The sequence below is a fragment of the Somniosus microcephalus genome, unplaced genomic scaffold, assembly GCF_052327205.1.
Source record: "Somniosus microcephalus isolate GS21.2 unplaced genomic scaffold, FLI_Smic_1.0 scaffold172, whole genome shotgun sequence".
Classification (NCBI taxonomy): domain Eukaryota; kingdom Metazoa; phylum Chordata; class Chondrichthyes; order Squaliformes; family Somniosidae; genus Somniosus; species Somniosus microcephalus.
In genome coordinates, this window is record NW_028225359.1 from 528,141 (window position 1) to 548,928 (window position 20,788).

Genomic DNA, 20,788 nt, shown 5'->3' on the forward strand with positions numbered 1-20,788 from the left:
AAGGGGATCTTGCTGGAGCAGAGGAGTCGCTCTGCAGTACAGACTGAGTAGCTGGGAGAGGCAAAACTGAGCAACTACAGTGCCGCCACTGCTGGGAGGATGTAATTACAGCGTGACGAGTTTACATGGGAAGTTCCAGTAGAAATGTGGACATAGGAATACATAAAGGGGGGAAAAGAATTACACAGAAATGTGGCAACTGAAATAAAATTTTGCAGACAGGAAGTGCACAAAGAAAGCAAGCAAGAAAGATAGAATTTACACCACGCCTTTCACGGCCCCAGGACGTTACAGCCAATGAAGTACTTTTGAAGTGTAGTCACTGTTGGAATGTGGGGAACTACATTATTGAAGTAATATAATACATTATAGATCTAAAACTTGAGGGATGATTTATTTTTTCCTTTAATGAAAAAACAGGAGAATTATTGCTTACCATGACCAAGCAAATTTGCATTCTGAGCAATCGGACGTTTCAAAGCTGCACATTCTATGGTTTTGCCAGCAGGTTGTGAGTTGGCCTGGTCCAGTTAGTCATTTAGAGAGGGGTCATGTTTGTGTGTTTTTCAGCAACGACGGAGATGAGTTACGAAAAGCATGGGCACAGGAGCAGGCAGAGTCCCAGCTGGGAAATGGAGAGTGAGGAGGTGGCAGGGACGGACTAATAGTGAATCCCAACCAGGATGTGGAGAAGCTACACAGCAAAATCACTCGCAGACTCCTTCCAGCAGATCAGATTTAACTGAATGTGACCAGTGTTGCATCTCAGTGAATTTAGTCTGAACACAGTTATTATTGATTTAAGATGGAGGTCTACTTTCCTCTTTCAGTGAATTACGCTCCGTATCTTGCACAATTCATTGGAGCAGTTTCACAGTGGTGGCTGGCTGGTATTTTGCTTGACCATTGAGAACCTACCTGTAATAGACCTGTTCTCCCGTTTGTTAAAGCGCATGAATTGGCATTTAGTTGCTGTATAAATGGAGATTTACCCAGCTCTGACGGGCACGAGTCCTGGAAGAAAGAATTAGTATTTCTACAGCACCTTTCACGACCTCAGGACGTCCCAAAGCGCTTTACAGCCAATGAAGTACTTTTGAAGTGTAGTCACTGTTGTAAAGTAGGCAACGCGGCAGTCAATTTGCGTACAGCAAGCTCCCGCAAACAGCAAAGTGATAATAACCAGATAATCTGTTGTTAGTGATATTGACTGAGAGATAAATATTAGTCCAGGACACCGATTGAGAGTGAATGGGAGGGGATTTGGTCCATTGGGATTCTAAATAATGGGAGTGATTGGGAAAGGGTTTGGTCCATTGGGATTCTGTACAGTGGGCGTGAATAGGAAGGGGCTGAGCCCATTGGGATTCTGTACAGTGGGACTGAATGGGGGGGGGGGGTTGGTCCATTGGGATTCTGTACAGTGGGAGTGAATGGGAGGGGTTTGGGTCCATTGGGATTCTGTACAGTGGGAGTGAATAGGAAGGGGCTGAGCCCATTGGGATTCTGTACAGTGGGAGTGAATGGGAAGGGGTTTGGTCCATTGGGATTCTGTACAGTGGGAGTGAATGGGAGGGGGTTTTGTCCATTGGGATTCTGTACAGTGGGAGTGAATGGGAGGGGGTTTGGCCCATTGGGATTCTGTACAGTGGGAGTGAATGGGAAGGGGTTTGGTCCATTGGGATTCTGTACAGTGGGAGTGAATGGGAGGGGGTTTTGTCCATTGGGATTCTGTACAGTAGGAGTGAATGGGAGGGGGTTTGGCCCATTGGGATTCTGTACAGTGGGAGTGAATGGGAGGGGGTTTGGTCCATTGGGATTCTGTACAGTGGGAGTGAATAGGAAGGGGCTGAGCCCATTGGGATTCTGTACAGTGGGAGTGAATGGGAAGGGGTTTGGTCCATTGGGATTCTGTACAGTGGGAGTGAATGGGAGGGGGTTTGGTCCATTGGGATTCTGTACAGTGGGAGTGAATGGGAGGGGGTTTTGTCCATTGGGATTCTGTACAGTAGGAGTGAATGGGAGGGGGTTTGGCCCATTGGGATTCTGTACAGTAGGAGTGAATGGGAGGGGGTTTGGTCCATTGGGATTCTGTACAGTGGGAGTGAATGGGAGGGGGTTTGGTCCATTGGGATTCTGTACAGTGGGAGTGAATGGGAGGGGGTTTGGTCCATTGGGATTCTGTACAGTGGGAGTGAATAGGAAGGGGTTTGGGTCCATTGGGATTCTGTACAGTGGGAGTGAATAGGAAGGGGTTTGGGTCCATTGGGATTCTGTACAGTGGGAGTGAATGGGAGGGGGTTTGGTCCATTGGGATTCTGTACAGTGGGAGTGGATGGGAAGGGGTTGGGCCCATTGGGATTCTGTACAGTGGGAGTGAATGGGAAGGGGTTTGGTCCATTGGGATTCTGTACAGTGGGAGTGAATGGGAGGGGGTTTGGTCCATTGGGATTCTGTACAGTGGGAGTGAATGGGAGGGGGTTTAGTCCATTGGGATTCTGTACAGTGGGAGTGAATGGGAAGGGGTTTGGTCCATTGGAATTCTGTACAGTGGGACTGAATGGGAAGGGGTTTGGTCCATTGGGATTCTGTACAGTGGGACTGAATGGGAAGGGGTTTGGGTCCATTGGGATTCTGTACAGTGGGAGAGAATGGGAGGGGGTTTGGGTCCATTGGGATTCTGTACAGTGGGAGTGAATAGGAAGGGGTTTGGGTCCATTGGGATTCTGTACAGTGGGAGTGAATAGGAAGGGGTTTGGGTCCATTGGGATTCTGTACAGTGGGAGTGAATGGGAGGGGGTTTGGTCCATTGGGATTCTGTACAGTGGGAGTGGATGGGAAGGGGTTGGGCCCATTGGGATTCTGTACAGTGGGAGTGAATGGGAAGGGGTTTGGTCCATTGGGATTCTGTACAGTGGGAGTGAATGGGAGGGGGTTTGGTCCATTGGGATTCTGTACAGTGGGAGAGAATGGGAAGGGGTTTGGTCCATTGGGATTTTGTACAGTGGGAGTGAATGGGAAGGGGTATGGGAGAAGGGGAAGTGCAACGAGACCTGGGTGTCCTTGTGCACCAGTCGCTGAAGGTAAGCATGCAGGTGCAGCAGGCGGCTAAGAAGGCAAATGGTATGTTGGCCTTCGTAGCGAGAGGGTTTGAGTACAGGAACAAGGATGCCTTGCTGCAGTTGTACAGGGCCTTGGTGAGACCACATCTTGAGTATTGTGTGCAGTTTTGGTAGCCTTATCTGAGGAAGGATGTTCTTGCCATGGAAGGAGTTCAGTGAAGATTCACCAGGCTGATACCTGGGATGGCAGGAATGACGTATGAGGAGAGATTGGATCGATTGGGCTTGTACCCGCTGGAGTTTTGAAGAATGAGAGGGGATCTCATCGAAACTTACAAAATTCTAACAGGACTAGACAGACTAGATGCAGGAAGGATGTTCCCGATGGCGGGGGAGTCCAGAACCAGAGGTCACAGTCTAAGGATAAGGGATAGGCCATTTAGGACAGAAATGAGGAGGAATTTCTTCACCCAGAGAGTGGTGAACCTGTGGAATTCTCTACCACAGAAGGCAGTAGAGGCCAATTCATTAAATATATTCAAGAAGGACTTGGATATATTTCTCAAGGCTAAAGGGATCAAGTGGTATGGGGAGAAAGCAGGGACCGGGTACTGAATTTGGATGATCAGCCATGATCGCATTGAATGGCGGAGCAGGCTCGAGGGGCCGAATGGCCTACTCCTGCTCCTATCTTCTATGTTTCTATGTCCATTGAGATTCTGTACAGTGGGAGTGAATGGGAGGGGGTTTGGGTCCATTGGGATTCTGTACAGTAGGAGTGAATAGGAAGGGGTTTGGGTCCATTGGGATTCTGTACAGTGGGAGTGAATGGGAGGGGGTTTGGGTCCATTGGGATTCTGTACAGTGGGAGTGAATGGAAGGGGGTTTGGGTCCATTGGGATTCTGTACAGTGGGAGTGAATGGGAGGGGGTTTGGTCCATTGGGATTCTGTACAGTGGGAGTGAATGGGAGGGGGTTTGGGTCCATTGGGATTCTTTACAGTAGGAGTGAATGGGAAGGGGTTTGGTCCATTGAGATTCTGTACAGTGGGAGTGAATGGGAGGCGGTTTGGTCCATTGGGATTCTGTACAGTGGGAGTGAATGGGAGGGGTTTGGGTCCATTGGGATTCTGTACAGTGGGAGTGAATGGGAAGGGGTTTGGTCCATTGGGATTCTGTACAGTGGGTGTGAATAGGAAGGGGTTTGGGTCCATTGGGATTCTGTACAGTAGGAGTGAATAGGAGGGGGTTTGGGTCCATTGGGATTCTGTACAGTGGGAGTGAATGGGAGGGGGTTTGGGTCCATTGGGATTCTGTACAGTGGGAGTGAATGGGAAGGGGCTTGGTCCATTGGGATTCTGTACAGTGGGAGTGAATAGGAAGGGGTTTGGTCCATTGGGATTCTGTACAGTGGGAGTGAATAGGAAGGGGTTTGGTCCATTGGGATTCTGTACAGTAGGAGTGAATAGGAGGGGGTTTGGGTCCATTGGGATTCTGTACAGTGGGAGTGAATGGGAGGGGATTTGGTCCATTGGGATTCTGCACAGTGGGAGTGAATGGGAGGCGGTTTGGTCCATTGGGATTCTGTACAGTGGGAGTGAATGGGAGGGGTTTGGGTCCATTGGGATTCTGTACAGTGGGAGTGAATGGGAAGGGGTTTGGGTCCATTGGGATTCTGTACAGTGGGAGTGAATGGGAGGGGTTTGGGTCCATTGGGATTCTGTACAGTGGGAGTGAATGGGAAGGGGTTTGGTCCATTGGGATTCTGTACAGTGGGTGTGAATAGGAAGGGGTTTGGGTCCATTGGGATTCTGTACAGTGGGAGTGAATGGGAAGGGGTTTGGGTCCATTGGGATTCTTTACAGTGGGAGTGAATGGGAGGGGGTTTGGTCCATTGGGATTCTGTACAGTAGGAGTGAATGGGAGGGAGTTTGGTCCATTGGGATTCTGTACAGTGGGAGTGAATGGGAGGGGGTTTGGGTCCATTGGGATTCTGTACAGTAGGAGTGAATGGGAGGGGGTTTGGGTCCATTGGGATTCTGTACAGTAGGAGTGAATGGGAGGGGTTTGGGTCCATTGGGATTCTGTACAGTGGGAGTGAATGGGAAGGGGTTTGGTCCATTGGGATTCTGTACAGTGGGAGTGAATGGGAGGGGGTTTGGGTCCATTGGGATTTTGTACAGTAGGAGTGAATGGGAGGGGGTTTGGGTCCATTGGGATTCTGTACAGTGGGAGTGAATGGGAGGGGGTTTGGGTCCATTGGGATTCTGTACAGTGGGAGTGAATGGGAGGGGGTTTGGTCCATTGGGCACAATCCACTCACAGTTCAGCTCAATTGATCACAGAGCGAGTGGGAATGTCTCCCTGGTACAGCCAGGGGAACTCTACTGATACAGAGGTTAAGGTGCATTCAGGAGCCGAATAGAATGGGCTTTAGGTGAAATTGTACTCGATAAGATGGTCCCATGCATAATGCTGATAACAGCAACATACATTCACTCCACCCCTCCCCCGCTCCTCATGTCTTTTTTTAAAGTTAAGATTGAATCTTTATACACGCTTTATATACCATACAGCTGCCCTTTCCTGGGGCCTTTCCTGACACTGTCACGTGTACTCCTACTCCATTACAAGGCAAACAGCTGGCACTCCATTTCTGCTCTTACACATTATTCACACATGCCAACTTGACATCTCCCGGAAACGATTCACGTCAGGTTTTCCGAAGTTACAGTTACCCACAGCTATTTCCACAAGGTGTGTTATGGATGCTGTTGGCAACTGGCATTACAGAGTGGGAGCGGGGGGGGGGGAAGTCGTTGACAGGCCGGCTATTCCACCGTGACATCAGACACAGGAGAGCTCTTTACATCGCCAACCATCCGACATTGTTTCCTCCACTCTCCAGACTCAATCTAGGGGGTCCACCGGACTGTCCGGTACCTCACCTCATATATATTCATTCTCGGGATGTGGACATCGTTGGCAAGGCCAGCATTTATGATCTATCCCTAGTGATCCTGAGAAGGTGCTGGTGGGTCCTCTTCTCTGTAGTGGTTTATATAACTGAGTGACTTGCTAGGCAACTTCAGAGGTCAGTTAAGAGTCAGCCACATTGCTGGTGCGGTCTGGAGATTTCCTTCCCTAAAGGACATTAGTAAACCAGATGGGTTTTTACAACAATCCGGTAGTTTCATGGTCACCATTACAGGAAACTTTGGTTTATCCGGAGGTTAAATGTCCGGAATGCTCGAGCCACCGGCAAAAATCAGGAGCCGTTTCGTGAGGTTTTTTTTCTTTTCGTTGCTTTTTTTTCACCAGTCAGGCTCTGCAAGGTCTCGCTGAAGCTGTTGCTAAGCTACAGAGATGCTTGCAAGGTACGGCCGACTGTTCAGAAGCTGTTGCTAAGCAACAGGGTTTGTTGCCAGATACGGAGCTCAAAATCTCCGTATGTTTCAACATTAGCGCTGGTTTGTCCGGCAGTTTTGATGGGACGGCAACAGCTCGGCCCCGTCGGTGCCGGATAGCACAAAGTTTCCTGTACTGACACTGGCTTTTTAATCCAGATTTATTTAATTAACTGAATTTAAATTCCCCCGCTGCCGTGGTGGGATTTTGAACTCCTGCCTCTGGATCATTAGTCCAGGCCTCTTGGCTTACTAGCCCAGTAACATGACCACTATGCTACCGTGCCCCCTATTTTGAACTCGCGTTCTCTGGATTATCAGTCCAGGGTCTCTATAACTAAAAGAAAGACTTGCATTTATATAGTGCCTTTCACGACCTCAGGACATCCCAGAGAACTTTGCAACCAATTACAGACTTTTGAAGTGTAGTCACTGTTGTAATGTAATAAATGCAGCAGCCAATTTGTACACAGCAAGCTCCCAGAAACAGCAATATGATAATGACCAGATCATCTGATTGGTACAAATGAAAGTTCTTGCTGTGGTACGAAGGATTTAACTGTAGACCAGAAAGCCAGCAGCTATTTTCATTCCTCTCTCTCTCTTTCTCTCCTCATTTTTCCTTTCAGCTCCATCATAGCCCCAAGAAAAATGAAGATGCTCGTCGCCTCTCCGCTAGGCGTGCTTCCGCTCTTGATAGCCCTGTGCCAATCGCAGCATCCCGGCGAACTTCTAGTCAGCACCAAGTCGGGGAAGGTGTTGGGCACGAGAATGCCTGTTCTGTCCAGCCACCTCAGCACTTTCCTGGGAATACCCTTCGCTGAACCTCCAGTTGGGAACTTGAGGTTCAAGAAACCCGAAGCCAAGACGCCGTGGTCGGGAACCTGGAATGCTTCCTCCTATCCCAAGAACTGCCAGCAATATGTCGATACTCAGTTCCCCGGATTTCCCGGCTCAGAGATGTGGAATCCAAATAAAGAGATGAGCGAAGACTGTTTGTACCTCAACGTGTGGGTCCCCTCTCCAAGGCCAAAAAACGCAACCGTCATGGTGTGGGTCTACGGAGGTGGTTTCTACAGTGGGGCTTCGACCTTGGACATCTACAATGGGAAGTATCTTGCTCACACCGAGAAAGTGGTGGTAGTCTCCATGAACTACAGGGTTGGCACTTTTGGTTTTCTTGCCCTACATGGAAACCAAGAGGCGCCAGGGAACGTTGGGCTTCTGGACCAAAGGCTGGCGCTGCAGTGGGTGCAGGAGAACATCCAATTTTTTGGTGGAAACCCAAAGACGGTGACTATTTTCGGAGAGAGTGCCGGAGGCGCTTCCATTGGCATGCATCTGCTCTCTCCAGGGAGCAGAGACCTCTTCAACAGGGCCATCCTTCAAAGCGGCTCGCCGAATTGTCCATGGGCTACCATCTCCGTCGCTGAAGGTCGCAGGAGGGCGGTCGAATTAGGAAAACTCCTCAACTGCAACATCAACAGTGACGAAGAGTTAATCTACTGTCTTCGGACAAAAGAGCCTCAAGAGCTCATTGACAAGGAGTGGTCTGTCCTTCCCTACTCCAGTGTCTTCAGGTTTTCCTTTGTTCCGATCATCGATGGGGACTTCTTCCCAGACTCCCTGGACTCCATGCTGAACTCGGGCAGCTTCAAGAAAACTCAGGTCTTGCTGGGAGTCAACAAGGATGAAGGTTCCTACTTCCTTCTGTACGGAGCCCCGGGTTTCAGCAAGGACTCGGACAGTATCATCACTCGTGAAGATTTCATGGAAGGGGTCAAGCTAAGTGTCCCTCACGCCAGCGACCTGGGGCTGGAAGCTGTTGCCCTTCAGTACACGGACTGGATGGATGAGCACAACGGCATAAAGAACAGAGATGCGATGGATGACATTGTAGGAGACCAAAACGTCATCTGTCCCTTGATGCACTTTGCCTACAAGTACACTGAATTTGGTAATGGCATCTACATGTATTTCTTCGATCATCGAGCCTCCAACTTGGCTTGGCCGGAGTGGATGGGGGTCATCCACGGCTATGAGATTGAGTTTGTCTTTGGGCTCCCTCTGGAGAAACAACTAAACTACACAGAGGAGGAGGAGATGTTGAGCAGAAAGATAATGCGCTACTGGTCGACATTCGCAAGAACTGGGTAAGAGTAACACTAGATACAAAAATACCGTAATTCACAAAAAAATGACATCTTACATTTCTATAGTGCCTTTTGACGTAATAAAACTCACTACGCACTTGGTTTGAGTATAAAGCAAGGCTTTAATCAACTTGTTTCAGAACATGGAGGTCCAGTTGTACTTCACTAGTTCCTGTCTTACAAAATGTCCCTGGCAAGCTGGGCCCATGCCGAGTATTTATACTCCTTGGACGGCGCCACCAGCTGGCCGTCCAGCGTTATTTCATGAGTAGTTTCTTGATGAATGATGAGATTTATAACACCTTTCACGACCTCAGGACGTCCCAAAACGCTTTACAGCCAATTAAGTACTTTTGAAGTGTAGTCACTGTTGTAATTTAGGAAACGTGGCAGCCAATTTGCACACAGCAAGCTCCCACAAACAGCAATGTGATAATGACCAGCTAATCCGTTTTACTGATGTTAGTTGAGATATAAATATTGTCCCAGGTCGCCGGGGAGAACTCCCCTGGTCTTCTTCGAATATTGCCGTGGGATCTTTTGCATCCACCTGAGAGGACAGAGGTATTGGTTTAATGTCTCATCCTAAAGACGGCCCTCTCCGACAGTACTGCACACCCTCAGTACTCACTGGGAGTGTCAACTTGGGTTATGTGCTCAAGTCTCTGGAGCGGGGCTTGAACCCACGACCTTCTGACTCGGAGGTGAGAGGGAGAGAATGCTACCCACTGAGCCACAGCATGGTTCAGCTTTTTAATTTCCAGATGTATGAGAAGTACTGAACTGAAATTCTCAAACTACTGTGGTGGAAGAACCCCTGTTACTCCAGATTATTAGTCCAGGCCTGTAGATTACTAGTCCAGTAACATAACCACTACACCACCGCACCCTAGTTTAGTGGGAATCAAGTTCAAATCAAGCCCAGGTCGACAGGAGGAAAGCCTCTTTGCCAGATATAAGGGTGAAATGCGTTTGACATGGACTCAGTTCAGTTGAATAGGGGACTACACCCCGTCAGAATCTAGCCATACTTTGTCAGTAAGCTCCAGAAATACCTTAAATAACAACAGAAAATGCTGGAAATACTCAGCAGGCCAGGCAGCATCTGTGGAGGGAGAAACAGAGTTAACGTTTCAGGTCTGGGACCCTTCATCAGAACTGGAAAAAGTTGGAGATGTAACAGATATTAAGCAGGTGCAGAGACGGAGGGTGGGGGGGGGTTTAGGAGGGGAGGAAGGAATTGAAAGAACATACTGTGAAAATGTTGCAAATGGGAATGGCAAAATCATACTGCATGAAAAATGGGGGCAGGGATAATTACCTGAAATTGTTGAACTCGATGTTGAGTCCAGAGGGCTGTAAAGTGCCCAATTGAAAGATGAGGTGCTGTTCCTCGAGCTTACGTTGAGCTTCATTAGAACAATGTAATAGGCCGAGGACCGAGAGGTCAGAGTGGGAGTGAGGTGGAGAATTAAAGTGACAGGCGACCGGAAGCTCAGGGTCACCCTTACAGACTGAACGGAGGTGTTCCGCAAAGCGCTCGCCCAATCTGCGTTTGGTCCCCCCAGTGTAGAGGAGACCGCATCGTGAGCAGCGAATACAGTATATTAAATTGGAAGAAGTACAAGTAAATCGCTGTTTCACCTGGAAGGGGTGTTTGGGGCCCTGGACAGTGGGAAGGGAGGAGGTAAAAGGGCATGTGTTGCATCTCCTGCGCTTGCACGGGAAGGTGCCAGGTGAAGGAGAAGGGCTGTTGGGGGTGATTGAGGAGTGGACCAGGGTGTCGCGGAGGGAGTGGTCCCTTCGGAATGCTGAAAGGGGAGGTGAAGGGAAGATGTGTTTGGTGGTGGGATCACGTTGGAGATGGCGGAGGATGATCCGTTGAATGTGGAGGCTGGTGAGGTGAAAGGTGAGGACAAGGGGAACCCTATCATGGTTCTGGGAGAGAGGGGAAGGGGTGAGAGCAGAAGTGCGGGAGATGGAACGGACACGGTCAAGGGCCGTGTCAACCACAGTAGAGGGGAATCCTCGGTTGAGGAAAAAGGAAGACATGTCGGAAGCACTGGTATGGAAGGTGGCATCGTCAGAACAGACGCGGCGGAGATGGAGAAACTGGGAGAATGGAATAGAGTCCTTACAAGAAGCGGGGTGGGAGGAAGTGTAGTCCAGGTAGCTGTGGGAGTCGGTGGGCTTGTAGTGGATGTTTGTTGAAAGCCGATCGCCAGAAATGGAGACGGAGAAGTCAAGGAAGGGAAGGGAAGAGTCGGAGATGGACCATGTGAAGGTGAGGGCAGGGTGGAAATTGGAAGTAAAGTGAATGAACTTACCCAGTTCAGGGCGAGAGCAGGAAACGGCACCAATACAGTCATCGATGTACCGGAAAAAGAGGTGAGGGAGGGGACCTGAGTAGGACTGGAACAAAGAATGTTCCACATATCCCATGAACAGGCAGGCATAGCTAGGACCCATGCAGGTTTCCATAGCAACACCTTTGATTTGGAGGAAATGAGTGGAGTCAAAGGAGAAGTTGTTCAATGTGAGAACAAGTTCAGCCAGGCGGAGGAGGGTGGTGGTGGATGGGGACTGGTTGGGCCTCTGTTCAAGGAAGAAACGGAGCGCCCGAAGGCCGTCCTGGTGGGGGATGGAGGTGTAGAGGGATTGGACGTCCATGGTGAAAAGGAGACGGTTGGGGCCAGGAAACTGGAAACTGTTAAAGTGACGGAGGGCGTCGGAAGAGTCGCGAATGTAGGTGGGAAGAGACTGGACAAGGGGAGAAAAAATAGAGTCGAGATAGGAAGAGATAAGTTCCATGGGGCAAGAACAGGCTGAAACGATGGGTCTACCAGGGCAGTCCTGTTTGTGGATCTTGGGAAGGAGGTAGCAGCGGGCTGTGCGGGGTTGGGGGACTATGAGGTTGGCGGCCATGGAGGGAAGATCTCCAGAGGAGATGAGATCAGTGACACACTTGGAAACAATGACTTGATGTTTGCTAGTGGGGTCATGGTCCAGGCGGAGGTAGGAGGAGGTGTTGGAGAGTTGGCATTCAGCTTCCGCACGGTGGAGGTCGGTTCGCCAAACAACAACAGCACCACCCTTATCAGCAGGTTTAATGATAATGTTAGGGTTGGATCGGAGAGAACGGAGTGCAGCAAGTTCAGAGGGAGTTAGATTGGAGTGAGAGAGGAGAGCAGAGAAATGGAGGCGGCCGATGTCACGGCGGCAGTTAGCAATGAAAAGATCTAGAGAGGGCAAGAGGCCAGGGGGAGGGGTCCAGGTAGAACGAGAATTTAGAAAGCGGGAGAAAGGTTCAGCCGTGCGGGGGGAAGACTCCTGGCCAGAGAAGTGGGCACGGAGACGAAGGCGATGGAAGAAGAGCTCAGCATCGTGCCGAGCTCGAAATTCATTCAGATGGGGGCGTAAGGGGATGAAGCTCAGGCCTTTGCTGAGGACTGATCATTTGGGGTCAGAAAGGGGAAGGTCAGAGGGGATAGTGAAAACATGGCAGGGGGTGAGATTGGAAGAAGGGATGGGATCAGAGGAAAGTAACGGGGAAGAAGGTTCTGGAGGGGCGTTAGTGTCCAAGAGTTGATGAAGCTTGCGATCCTTGACATCAGAAAGGAAGGAAAAAAGTTTTTTGTTGAAGCGTCAGATGAGTCGAAGGATGAAATGGAACTGTGGACCCGGACAGCTTTGAAATAGAGTGCGTCGGTGCTGCTGAAGAGAGAGGTCAAGGTTGTTCATGTGGCGGCGCATGGCGTTGAGCGTGGATCTCAAGACGCGGCGAGAGCAGTAGTTCTAGAAATACCTTTGTGGATGCTGGGGGTGAATTGGAGCTTTCGAGTCTGGGATGGATAGATTTTTGTTGGGTGAAGGTATCGAGGGATGTGGAGCAAAGGCGGGTAAATGGAGTTGAGGTAGAAGGTCAGCCATGATCTGATAGAATGGCGGAGCAGGCTTGAGGGGCTGAATGGCCTCCTCCTGTTCCTGTGTTCCTATCCCGTTAGGTACCTGTGTTTGAAGCACAATAGTTGAAGGCCCATCTAACAAGTATCTGATTGTGGAGTTTCTTTTCTCTCCAGGAACCCAAATGAGCCTCACACGCAAAAAAGAAGATGGCCGCCCTTCACCACCAGTGACCAGAAGTTCATTGACCTCAACGTGGAGCCCATCAAGGTCAATAAAGGTCTACGAGTTCAGATGTGTGCATTCTGGAACCAGTTCCTCCCCAAGCTCCTCAATGCCACAGGTAACGTGTTTCCCTCCTCGGTGCGGCCAGGCTCTAATCCACGCTGAGTTTTATTGATGCTCTTCGCCCGCTCTTCTCTCCCCCAAGACGCTGGGTTCGCTCCCACGGGCGCTCTGGTACCTCACCTGTCCGTCCATCCTGGGCTATCCTTGTGGGCTGAGAGTGGGCCCAATAGTCGGTGGGCAGGTAGAACCCAGGCTGGGTTTTTGCCCCTCTCCGATGCGGGGAAGGGGGACCAGTTATAGTTTCCTCCCACCCCCCACCACCACCCACACTGGCCCAGCTCACTCAGAACAGGCCGGGATGCAAACCTGGGACCATTCCGTGTGACTCAGTTCCACATTGTGCAGGGTAGTTACCATCGACACCACCGGTGAGCTGTTTCCACCTGCGTTTCCATTTAATGGGTAATTCATCCATGTGCTGCGATGTAAAAGGTTTTTAAAACAAATGGACAGCAATATTCTTAAGACTTTGCTAAGATGGTAGTTTGGGACTGAGTGCTGATCAGGAGCTTGGTATTTACTTCAGTAGGGTTCTGGAGCCAGGTATTTATTTCAGCAGAGTTCTGGAGTCAGATATTTACTTCAGTAGAGTTCTAGAAGCTGGTATTTACTGAAATAGGGTTCTAGAGGTTGGTATTAGCTTCAGTCGGGTTCTAGAGCCTGGTATTCACTTGAATAGGGTTCTGGAGCCTGGTATTTACTGAAATAGGGTTCTGGAGCCTGGTACTTACTTCAGTAGGGTTTTAGAGCCAGGTATTTACTTTAATAGGGTCCTAGAGCCTGGTATTTACTTCAATAGGGTTCTAGAGCCAGGTATTTGCTTTAATAGGATTATAGAGCCAGGTATTTACTTCAATCGGGTTCTCGAAGCTGGTATTTACTTCAAAATGGTTCTAGAGCCAGATATTTACTTCAGTAGGCTTCTAGAGCCAGGTATTTACTTCAATAGGGTTCTAGAAGCTGGTATTTACTTCAATAGGATTCTAGAGCCTGGTATTTACTTCTATAGGATTCTAGAGCCAGGTATTTGCTTTAATAGGATTCTAGAGCCAGGTATTTACTTCAATCGGGTTCTAGAAGCTGGTATTCACTTCAAATGGTTCTAGAGACAGATATTTACTTCAGTAGGCTTCTAGAGCCAGGTATTTACTTCAATAGGGTTCTAGAGCCTGGTAATTACTTCAATCGGGTTCTAGAGCCAGGTATTTACTTCAATAGGGTTCTAGAGCCTGGTAATTACTTCAATCGGGTTCTAGAGCCAGGTATTTTACTTCAATAGGATTCTAGAGCCAGGTATTTGCTTTAATAGGATTCTAGAGCCAGGTATTTACTTCAATCGGGTTCTAGAAGCTGGTATTTACTTCAAATGGTTCTAGAGACAGATATTTACTTCAGTAGGCTTCTAGAGCCAGGTATTTACTTCAATAGGGTTCTAGAGCCTGGTAATTACTTCAATCGGGTTCTAGAGCCAGGTATTTACTTCAATAGGGTTCTAGAGCCTGGTAATTACTTCAATCGGGTTCTAGAGCCAGGTATTTTACTTCAATAGGATTCTAGAGCCAGGTATTTGCTTCAATAGGATTCTAGAGCCAGGTATTTACTTCAATAGGATTCTAGAGCCAGGTATTTACTTCAATAGGATTCTAGAGCCTGATATTTACTTCAATAGGATTCTAGAGCCTGATATTTACTTCAATAGGATTCTTGAGCCAGGTATTTACTTCTGTAGGGTTCTAGAGCCAGGTATTTACTTCAATAGGATTCTAGAGCCAGGTATTTACTTCAATAGGATTCTAGAGCCTGGTATTTACTTCAATAGGGTTTTAGAGCCTGATATTTACTTCAATAGGATTCTAGAACCAGGTATTTACTTCAATAGGATTCTAGAGCCTGGTATTTACTTCAATAGGATTCTAGAGCCTGATATTTACTTCAATAGGATTCTAGAGCCAGGTATTTACTTCAATAGGATTCTAGAGCCAGGTATTTACTTCAATAGGATTCTAGAGCCTGATATTTACTTCAATAGGATTCTAGAGCCAGGTATTTACTTCAATAGGATTCTAGAGCCAGGTATTTACTTCAATAGGATTCTAGAGCCTGGTATTTACTTCAATAGGGTTCTAGAGCCTGATATTTACTTCAATAGGATTCTAGAGCCAGGTATTTACTTCAATAGGATTCTAGAGCCAGGTATTTACTTCTGTAGGGTTCTAGAGCCAGGTATTTACTTCAATAGGATTTTAGAGCCAGGTAGTTACTTCAATAGGGTTCTGGAGCCTGATATTTACTTCAATAGGATTCTAGAGCCAGGTATTTACTTCTGTAGGGTTCTAGAGCCTGATATTTACTTCAGTAGGATTCTAGAGCCAGGTATTTACTTCAATAGGATTCTAGAGCCTGGTATTTACTTCAATAGGATTCTAGAGCCAGGTATTTACTTCAATAGGATTCTAGAGCCTGATATTTACTTCAATAGGATTCTAGAGCCAGGTATTTACTTCTGTAGGGTTCTAGAGCCAGGTATTTACTTATGTAGGGTTCTAGAGCCAGGTATTTACTTCAATAGGTTTCTAGAGCCTGGTATTTACTTCTATAGGATTATAGAGCCTGGTATTTACTTCTATAGGATTCTAGAGCAAGGTATTTGCTTTCATAGGATTCTAGAGCCAGGTATTTATTTCAATCGGGTTCTAGAAGCTGGTATTTACTTCATAACAGTTCTAGAGCCAGAAATTTACTTCAGTAGGCTTCTAGAGCCAGGTATTTACTTCAATAGGGTTCTAGAAGCTGGTATTTACTTCAATGGGACTCTACAGCCTGGTATTTACTTTAATTGTGTTCTAGAGCCTGGTAATTACTTCAGTAGGATTCTAGAGTCAGGTACTTACTCCAATAGGGTTCTGGAGCCTGGTATTTGATTTAATAGGATTCTAGAGCCAGAGAATAACTTCAGTAGGATTCTAGAAGCTGGTATTTACTTCATAATGGTTCTAGAGCCTGGTATTTACTTCTATAGGGTTCTAGAAATTGGTATTTACTTCAGTAGGATTCTAGGGGGGGGAATTCAGTTGTTTGCACCTCCCGTTAGCGCCTTAAGAGGGCACTAATGGGGCGCAAAGCAACTAGCGCCCGGGCGCGGCGATGTTTGCGCCGCTCGCGAAATTAACTAGACATTTTGCGACGGCGCTAAACACTACCGCCACGATCTCCTGCGCCAGCAGATTGTGATGTCAGTCGAGTGCGCAATGCCCCGGTAGCGCCCCGGACCGGATATTGGGTGGCGCTCCTGCCTTACCGCCTGCCGCTAGCAACGACAGGTTGAGGGGAGCGTTATGCTGTCAGAAAGGGACTGGGGGAGCGCTATTTAAAGGCAACCGCTTCCTGCCTTTTTTTCTCGGTGACATTTTTGCACCACACATTCTGAGAGAGAGAGAGAGAGAGACTTCTGGAGAGATTCAATGCTGTGTGAAGGAGTTTTGAGTACTGAGCAGCACTTTGCAGGTTTATTTTGATTTGCCCTTGCTTCGCCAGCGCTCTGAGATAGCGCCTCGCTCCTTGGCCTTTGCGCCTTAAGACAGGTGTGAAGCGCCTGATTTAGCGCTCCAATCACCTCCAGGGGTGATAAAAAGTTTGCTGTCGGAGGCGATAGCTAGCGCCAGGCGCTAAACTTTGCGCACGGCCGATAATGGCGCCACAAACAGGGCGATATTGAATTTTTCCCCCTTGAGCCAGGTATTTGCTTTAATAGGGTCCCAGAGCCTGATATTTACTTCAAAATGGTTCTAGAGCCTGGTATTTACTTCTATAAGGTTCTAGAAGCTGGTATTTACTTCAGTAGGATTCCAGAGCGAGGTATTAACTTCAGTAGGGTTCTAGAAGCTGGTATTTTCTTCAAAACGGTTCTGGAGGGAGGTATTTATTTCAATAGGGTTCTGGAGCCTGGTATTTACTTCAAAACCATTCTAGAACCTGGTATTTACTTCAGTGGGGTTCTGGAGCCCAGTAATTAGTCCAAAAGCATTATCAACCCTGGCATTTACTTAATATGGTTCTGTAGCCTCATATTTACTGCACTATGATTCTGGAGCCTGGTATTTAATCTAATCAGGTTCTAGAATCTGGTATTTACCTAATATGGTTCTGGAGCCTGGTATTTACTTCAGTAGGGTTCTAGAGCTCACGCCAACTCCACATGTGGCAGGTGATACCATTCCTAATGGCTAGAATCATACCGCACAGGAGGAGGCCATTCAGCCCATCGTGCCTGTGCCGGCTCTTTGAAAGAGCTCTCCAATTAGTCCCACTCCCCCCTGCTCTTTCCCCAAAACCCTGCAAATATTAACATTTCCGGTTTCCTTCTGAAAGTTATTGAATCTGCTTCCATTGCCCTTTCAGGCAGTGCATTCCAGATAACAACTCGCTGCGTAAAAAAAATTATCCTCATCTCCCCGCTCCCTGTTTTTTCTGTTGCAAATTATCTTAAATCTATCTTAAGTCGGAGATTGATAGTTTTATGTTAACCATAGGTATTAAGGGATATGGGCCAAAGGTGGGTATATGGAGTTAGATCACAGCTCAGCCATGATCTCATTGAATGGCGGAACAGGCCCAAGGGAATGAATGGCCTCCCCCTGTTCCTCTGGTTACCGACCCTCCTGCCAGTGGAAACAGTTTCTCCCTATATACTCTATCAAAACACTTCATAATTCTGAACATCTCTATTAAATTTCCTCTTAATCTTCACTGCTCTAAGGTGAACAATCCCAGCTTCTCCAATCTCTCCACATAACTGTAGTGCCTCATCTCTGGTATCATCACCATATTATAAAAGGGATATAGAGGCACTGGAGAGGGTGCAGAGAAGATTTACAAGGATGATACCAGAAATGCGAGGTTATAACTATCAGGAAAGGATGAACAGGCTGGGTCTCTTTTCTCTTCCCCTGAAAAGAGAAGGCTGAGGGGTGACCTAATAGAGGTCTTTAAAATTATGAAAGGTTTTGATAGAGTGGATACAGAGAGAATGTTTCCACTTGTGGGGAAGAGCAAAACTAGAGGCCATCAATATAAGATAGTCACCAAGAAATCTAACAGGGAATTCAGGAGAAACTTCTTTACCCAGAGAGTGGTGAGAATGTGGAACTCGCTACCACAGGGAGTGGTTGAGGCGAATAGTATAGATGCGTTTAAGGGGAGGCTGGACAAGGATATGAGGGAGAAGGGAATCGAGGGCTATGCTGATAGAGTTAGATGAGGAAAGACGGGAGGAGGCTCGAGTGGAGCATAAACACCGGCATAGACTGGTTGGGCCGAATGGCCTGTTTCTGTGCCATATATCCGATGTAATCCTGTGTAAAATTGTAGTAAATCCCCTCTGCACCCTCTCCACGGCCTTGACATCCTTCCTAAAGGTCTGGTGCCCAGAATGGGACACAATATTCCAGCTGAGGCTTAACCAATGATTTAGAAAGGTTTAGCATAACTTCCTTGCTTTTGTACTCTGTGACTAAATGGACAACCTTTCATAGCAGACAAAGTGCGCGCCGTCGGTGGATCCAATATGTACAGCTCTCACTGTACATCCATAGTGTGGTCCATATCGCATTCCCGAGGGAAGGCTGAGCGGTCGAAAGGACCAATCCTTCCTCAGTGGATATCCTCGAACTGCAAGCTGTCTCGTTCGGACGTATTTTGTAACCGCACTTCAGGAAACCGACCCGGGCGGGGAGGGGTGGGGGTGGAGGGGGAGAGTTGGTGGACATTTGCTATTCGCATAACAGCCAATAGTAAAACACTTAAAGCTACAGTGGGCTGGCCTCCGTTTGACAGTTAATTATGCCACGGAAAAGTAATGCTGGCCCTTTAAGGACCGGTTGATGCTTCTCTGTGTGGCTTACCTGCTGTGGAAACTGAGCCTTTACTGGGACGGAAGGTTCCACCCTCCCCGACCTCCCAATCTGCCCTGCCGCCAGGCTCGAACTCCGCTTCGCACCCCTCAGCCATGACCAGACCTCGCATTAGGGCAGAGGAAACTGAGCTGGTAAATGTGGGCGGGGACGTGTGGCGTGAGGGCAGGATCGAGCTTGGGCGTGATGCCCTCCACATCCGAACAGCCCATTGGCACTCATTGTCTACGCTGAAGAATGGGACCACAGTGGGGTGGGGGGGGGGGGGGCACGTTGCCCTTGGCAACAAATCACCATCTCAAATCAAATCAAAAATCAAATCAACTTTTATTGTCATTGTTAGTGCGCAAGTGCAGTACAACGAAATGTAGGCTTGCGGCTCCCGAGAGTGTACATTTAGATTAAGACATTTAAACATTTAACATACATTTGGCTTGTAATACATTAACATAAACATAACCATAATAAAGTGCATTGGCAGATGTGCAGGCTTTAGAGTTTATTTGTGGAGTTCAGTAGGATGACAGCCCTGGGAAAGAAGCTGTTCCTAAATCTGGTCGTACGGGTGCGAATGCATCTGTAGCGTCTCCCAGATGGCAGGAGGGCGAACAGACTGTGGCTGGGGTGGGTAGGGTCTTTGATGATGGACCGTGACCTCCGTAGACAGCGTTTCTGGTATATGTGCTCTATGGTCGGTAGCCGGGTGCCGGTAATGCGTTGGGCAGTTTTGACTACCCGCTGCAGGGCTTTCCGGTCATAGTAGCTACAGCTGCCATACCATACTGTGATACAGTTTGTCAGGATGCTCTCTATAGTGCAGCGGTAAAAGTTAGAGAGGATCAGGGGTGACAGGTTACATCCCTTCAGCCTCCTTAAGAAATATAGGCGCTGCTGGGCCTTCTTCACCAGAGAGGTGTTGAGGGACCAGGAGAGGTCTTCTGTGATGTGGACTCCGAGGAACTTAAAGCCGTCCACCCTTTTGTGGGGGAGAGGCTGAAAAATTGGAGGCGATAAAAGGACAGCTGATTAACGGTAAGGCATTCTTAAATTAGTTATCCTAATTACAGAAGTGTTTTAATTTCACATTTTGAGTTAATTTAACCCTTGTTCCCTTTTTATTTTAGCATGTGATGGAGGACTTTCTGGCAACGGGACACCTAGTTGTAAGGGGAACGGTTTCTATGTTGCTTTACTTTCCCTTCTCTGCTTCTCTCTCCGCTAAGCAAAAAAAACCCGCCCGAGACGTGTAACGTCCATCCTGATGTGAGAAAGCCAGTACAAGGGTGAAAGGAGGAAAGGGGGACTGTTGATCAGGAGTTTGCGAAAGGCACGGGACCAGAGGTGCTCAGAATGCAGATCGGGGGCAGTTCGGAACCTCCTTCACTCCTGGACCACAGTTGGCCATTGTTGTCTTGCCTGACTGTGAGATGTTGGCTTGAGTTGGCTGGGAAGTGGGTGGGGGGTGATTTCAGTAAGCCTACCACTCCGGTTGTATCGCGAAGCGGGGCGATAGGCAAACGCAAAATTTAAAGACGCAAGTCCTGCACCTTGGCCCCCCGAGGCCCGCCCGACTGGATTTTCTAGGAGTCCTCGGGATGGGTGGCCATCGTTCCCACCTGAAATAGGTGGGAGCATTATTTCAATGTAAGACCCCCCCCGAACCCGAGGCAGTTTTCATGGACCAGTGGGCAAGCCTTGCGTGCGCCTGCCCCACCTCATTGGCCCCTGGTGACGAGCAGCCTGACCAGCGGTTTTTAAAGGGCCGCAGGCCACTCCCAAAACAGGCCCAAATTTTCTTTTACAATTCTGCCCCCACAGAAATGATCTGGTTCGTTTCGTCCTCACCAACCACCATCCCACGACCCCCTCCGCACCTCCCCCACCCCCCCCAGCTCACCTACATCCATCCCCCTCCTTTCCAGTTCCCGCTCTTCCTGATCGGTGAGCCGCTCGCTGGCTGTACCAAGATGGCTGGGGCCTCTCCGGCCCAGCGCACCAGACTAAACT

General features: G+C 48.4%; 1 protein-coding gene across 2 annotated transcripts in view; it reads left to right on the forward strand.

The window, feature by feature from the left end:
* The window catches only part of LOC147082109 (acetylcholinesterase-like), a 41,972-nt gene extending 21,792 nt beyond the window's left edge, over positions 1–20,180 (forward strand). For both annotated transcript variants that reach the window (XM_085980443.1, XM_085980442.1), the window contains exons 2-4: positions 7,098–8,621; positions 12,701–12,867; positions 19,906–20,180. In XM_085980443.1, coding sequence (XP_085836569.1) covers positions 7,120–8,621; positions 12,701–12,867; positions 19,906–20,003 — 1,767 coding nt within the window. In that variant the 5' untranslated portion in view covers positions 7,098–7,119 and the 3' untranslated portion in view covers positions 20,004–20,180. The remainder of the gene's footprint in view (positions 1–7,097; positions 8,622–12,700; positions 12,868–19,905) is intronic.
* The last annotated feature ends 608 nt before the right edge of the window (positions 20,181–20,788 follow it).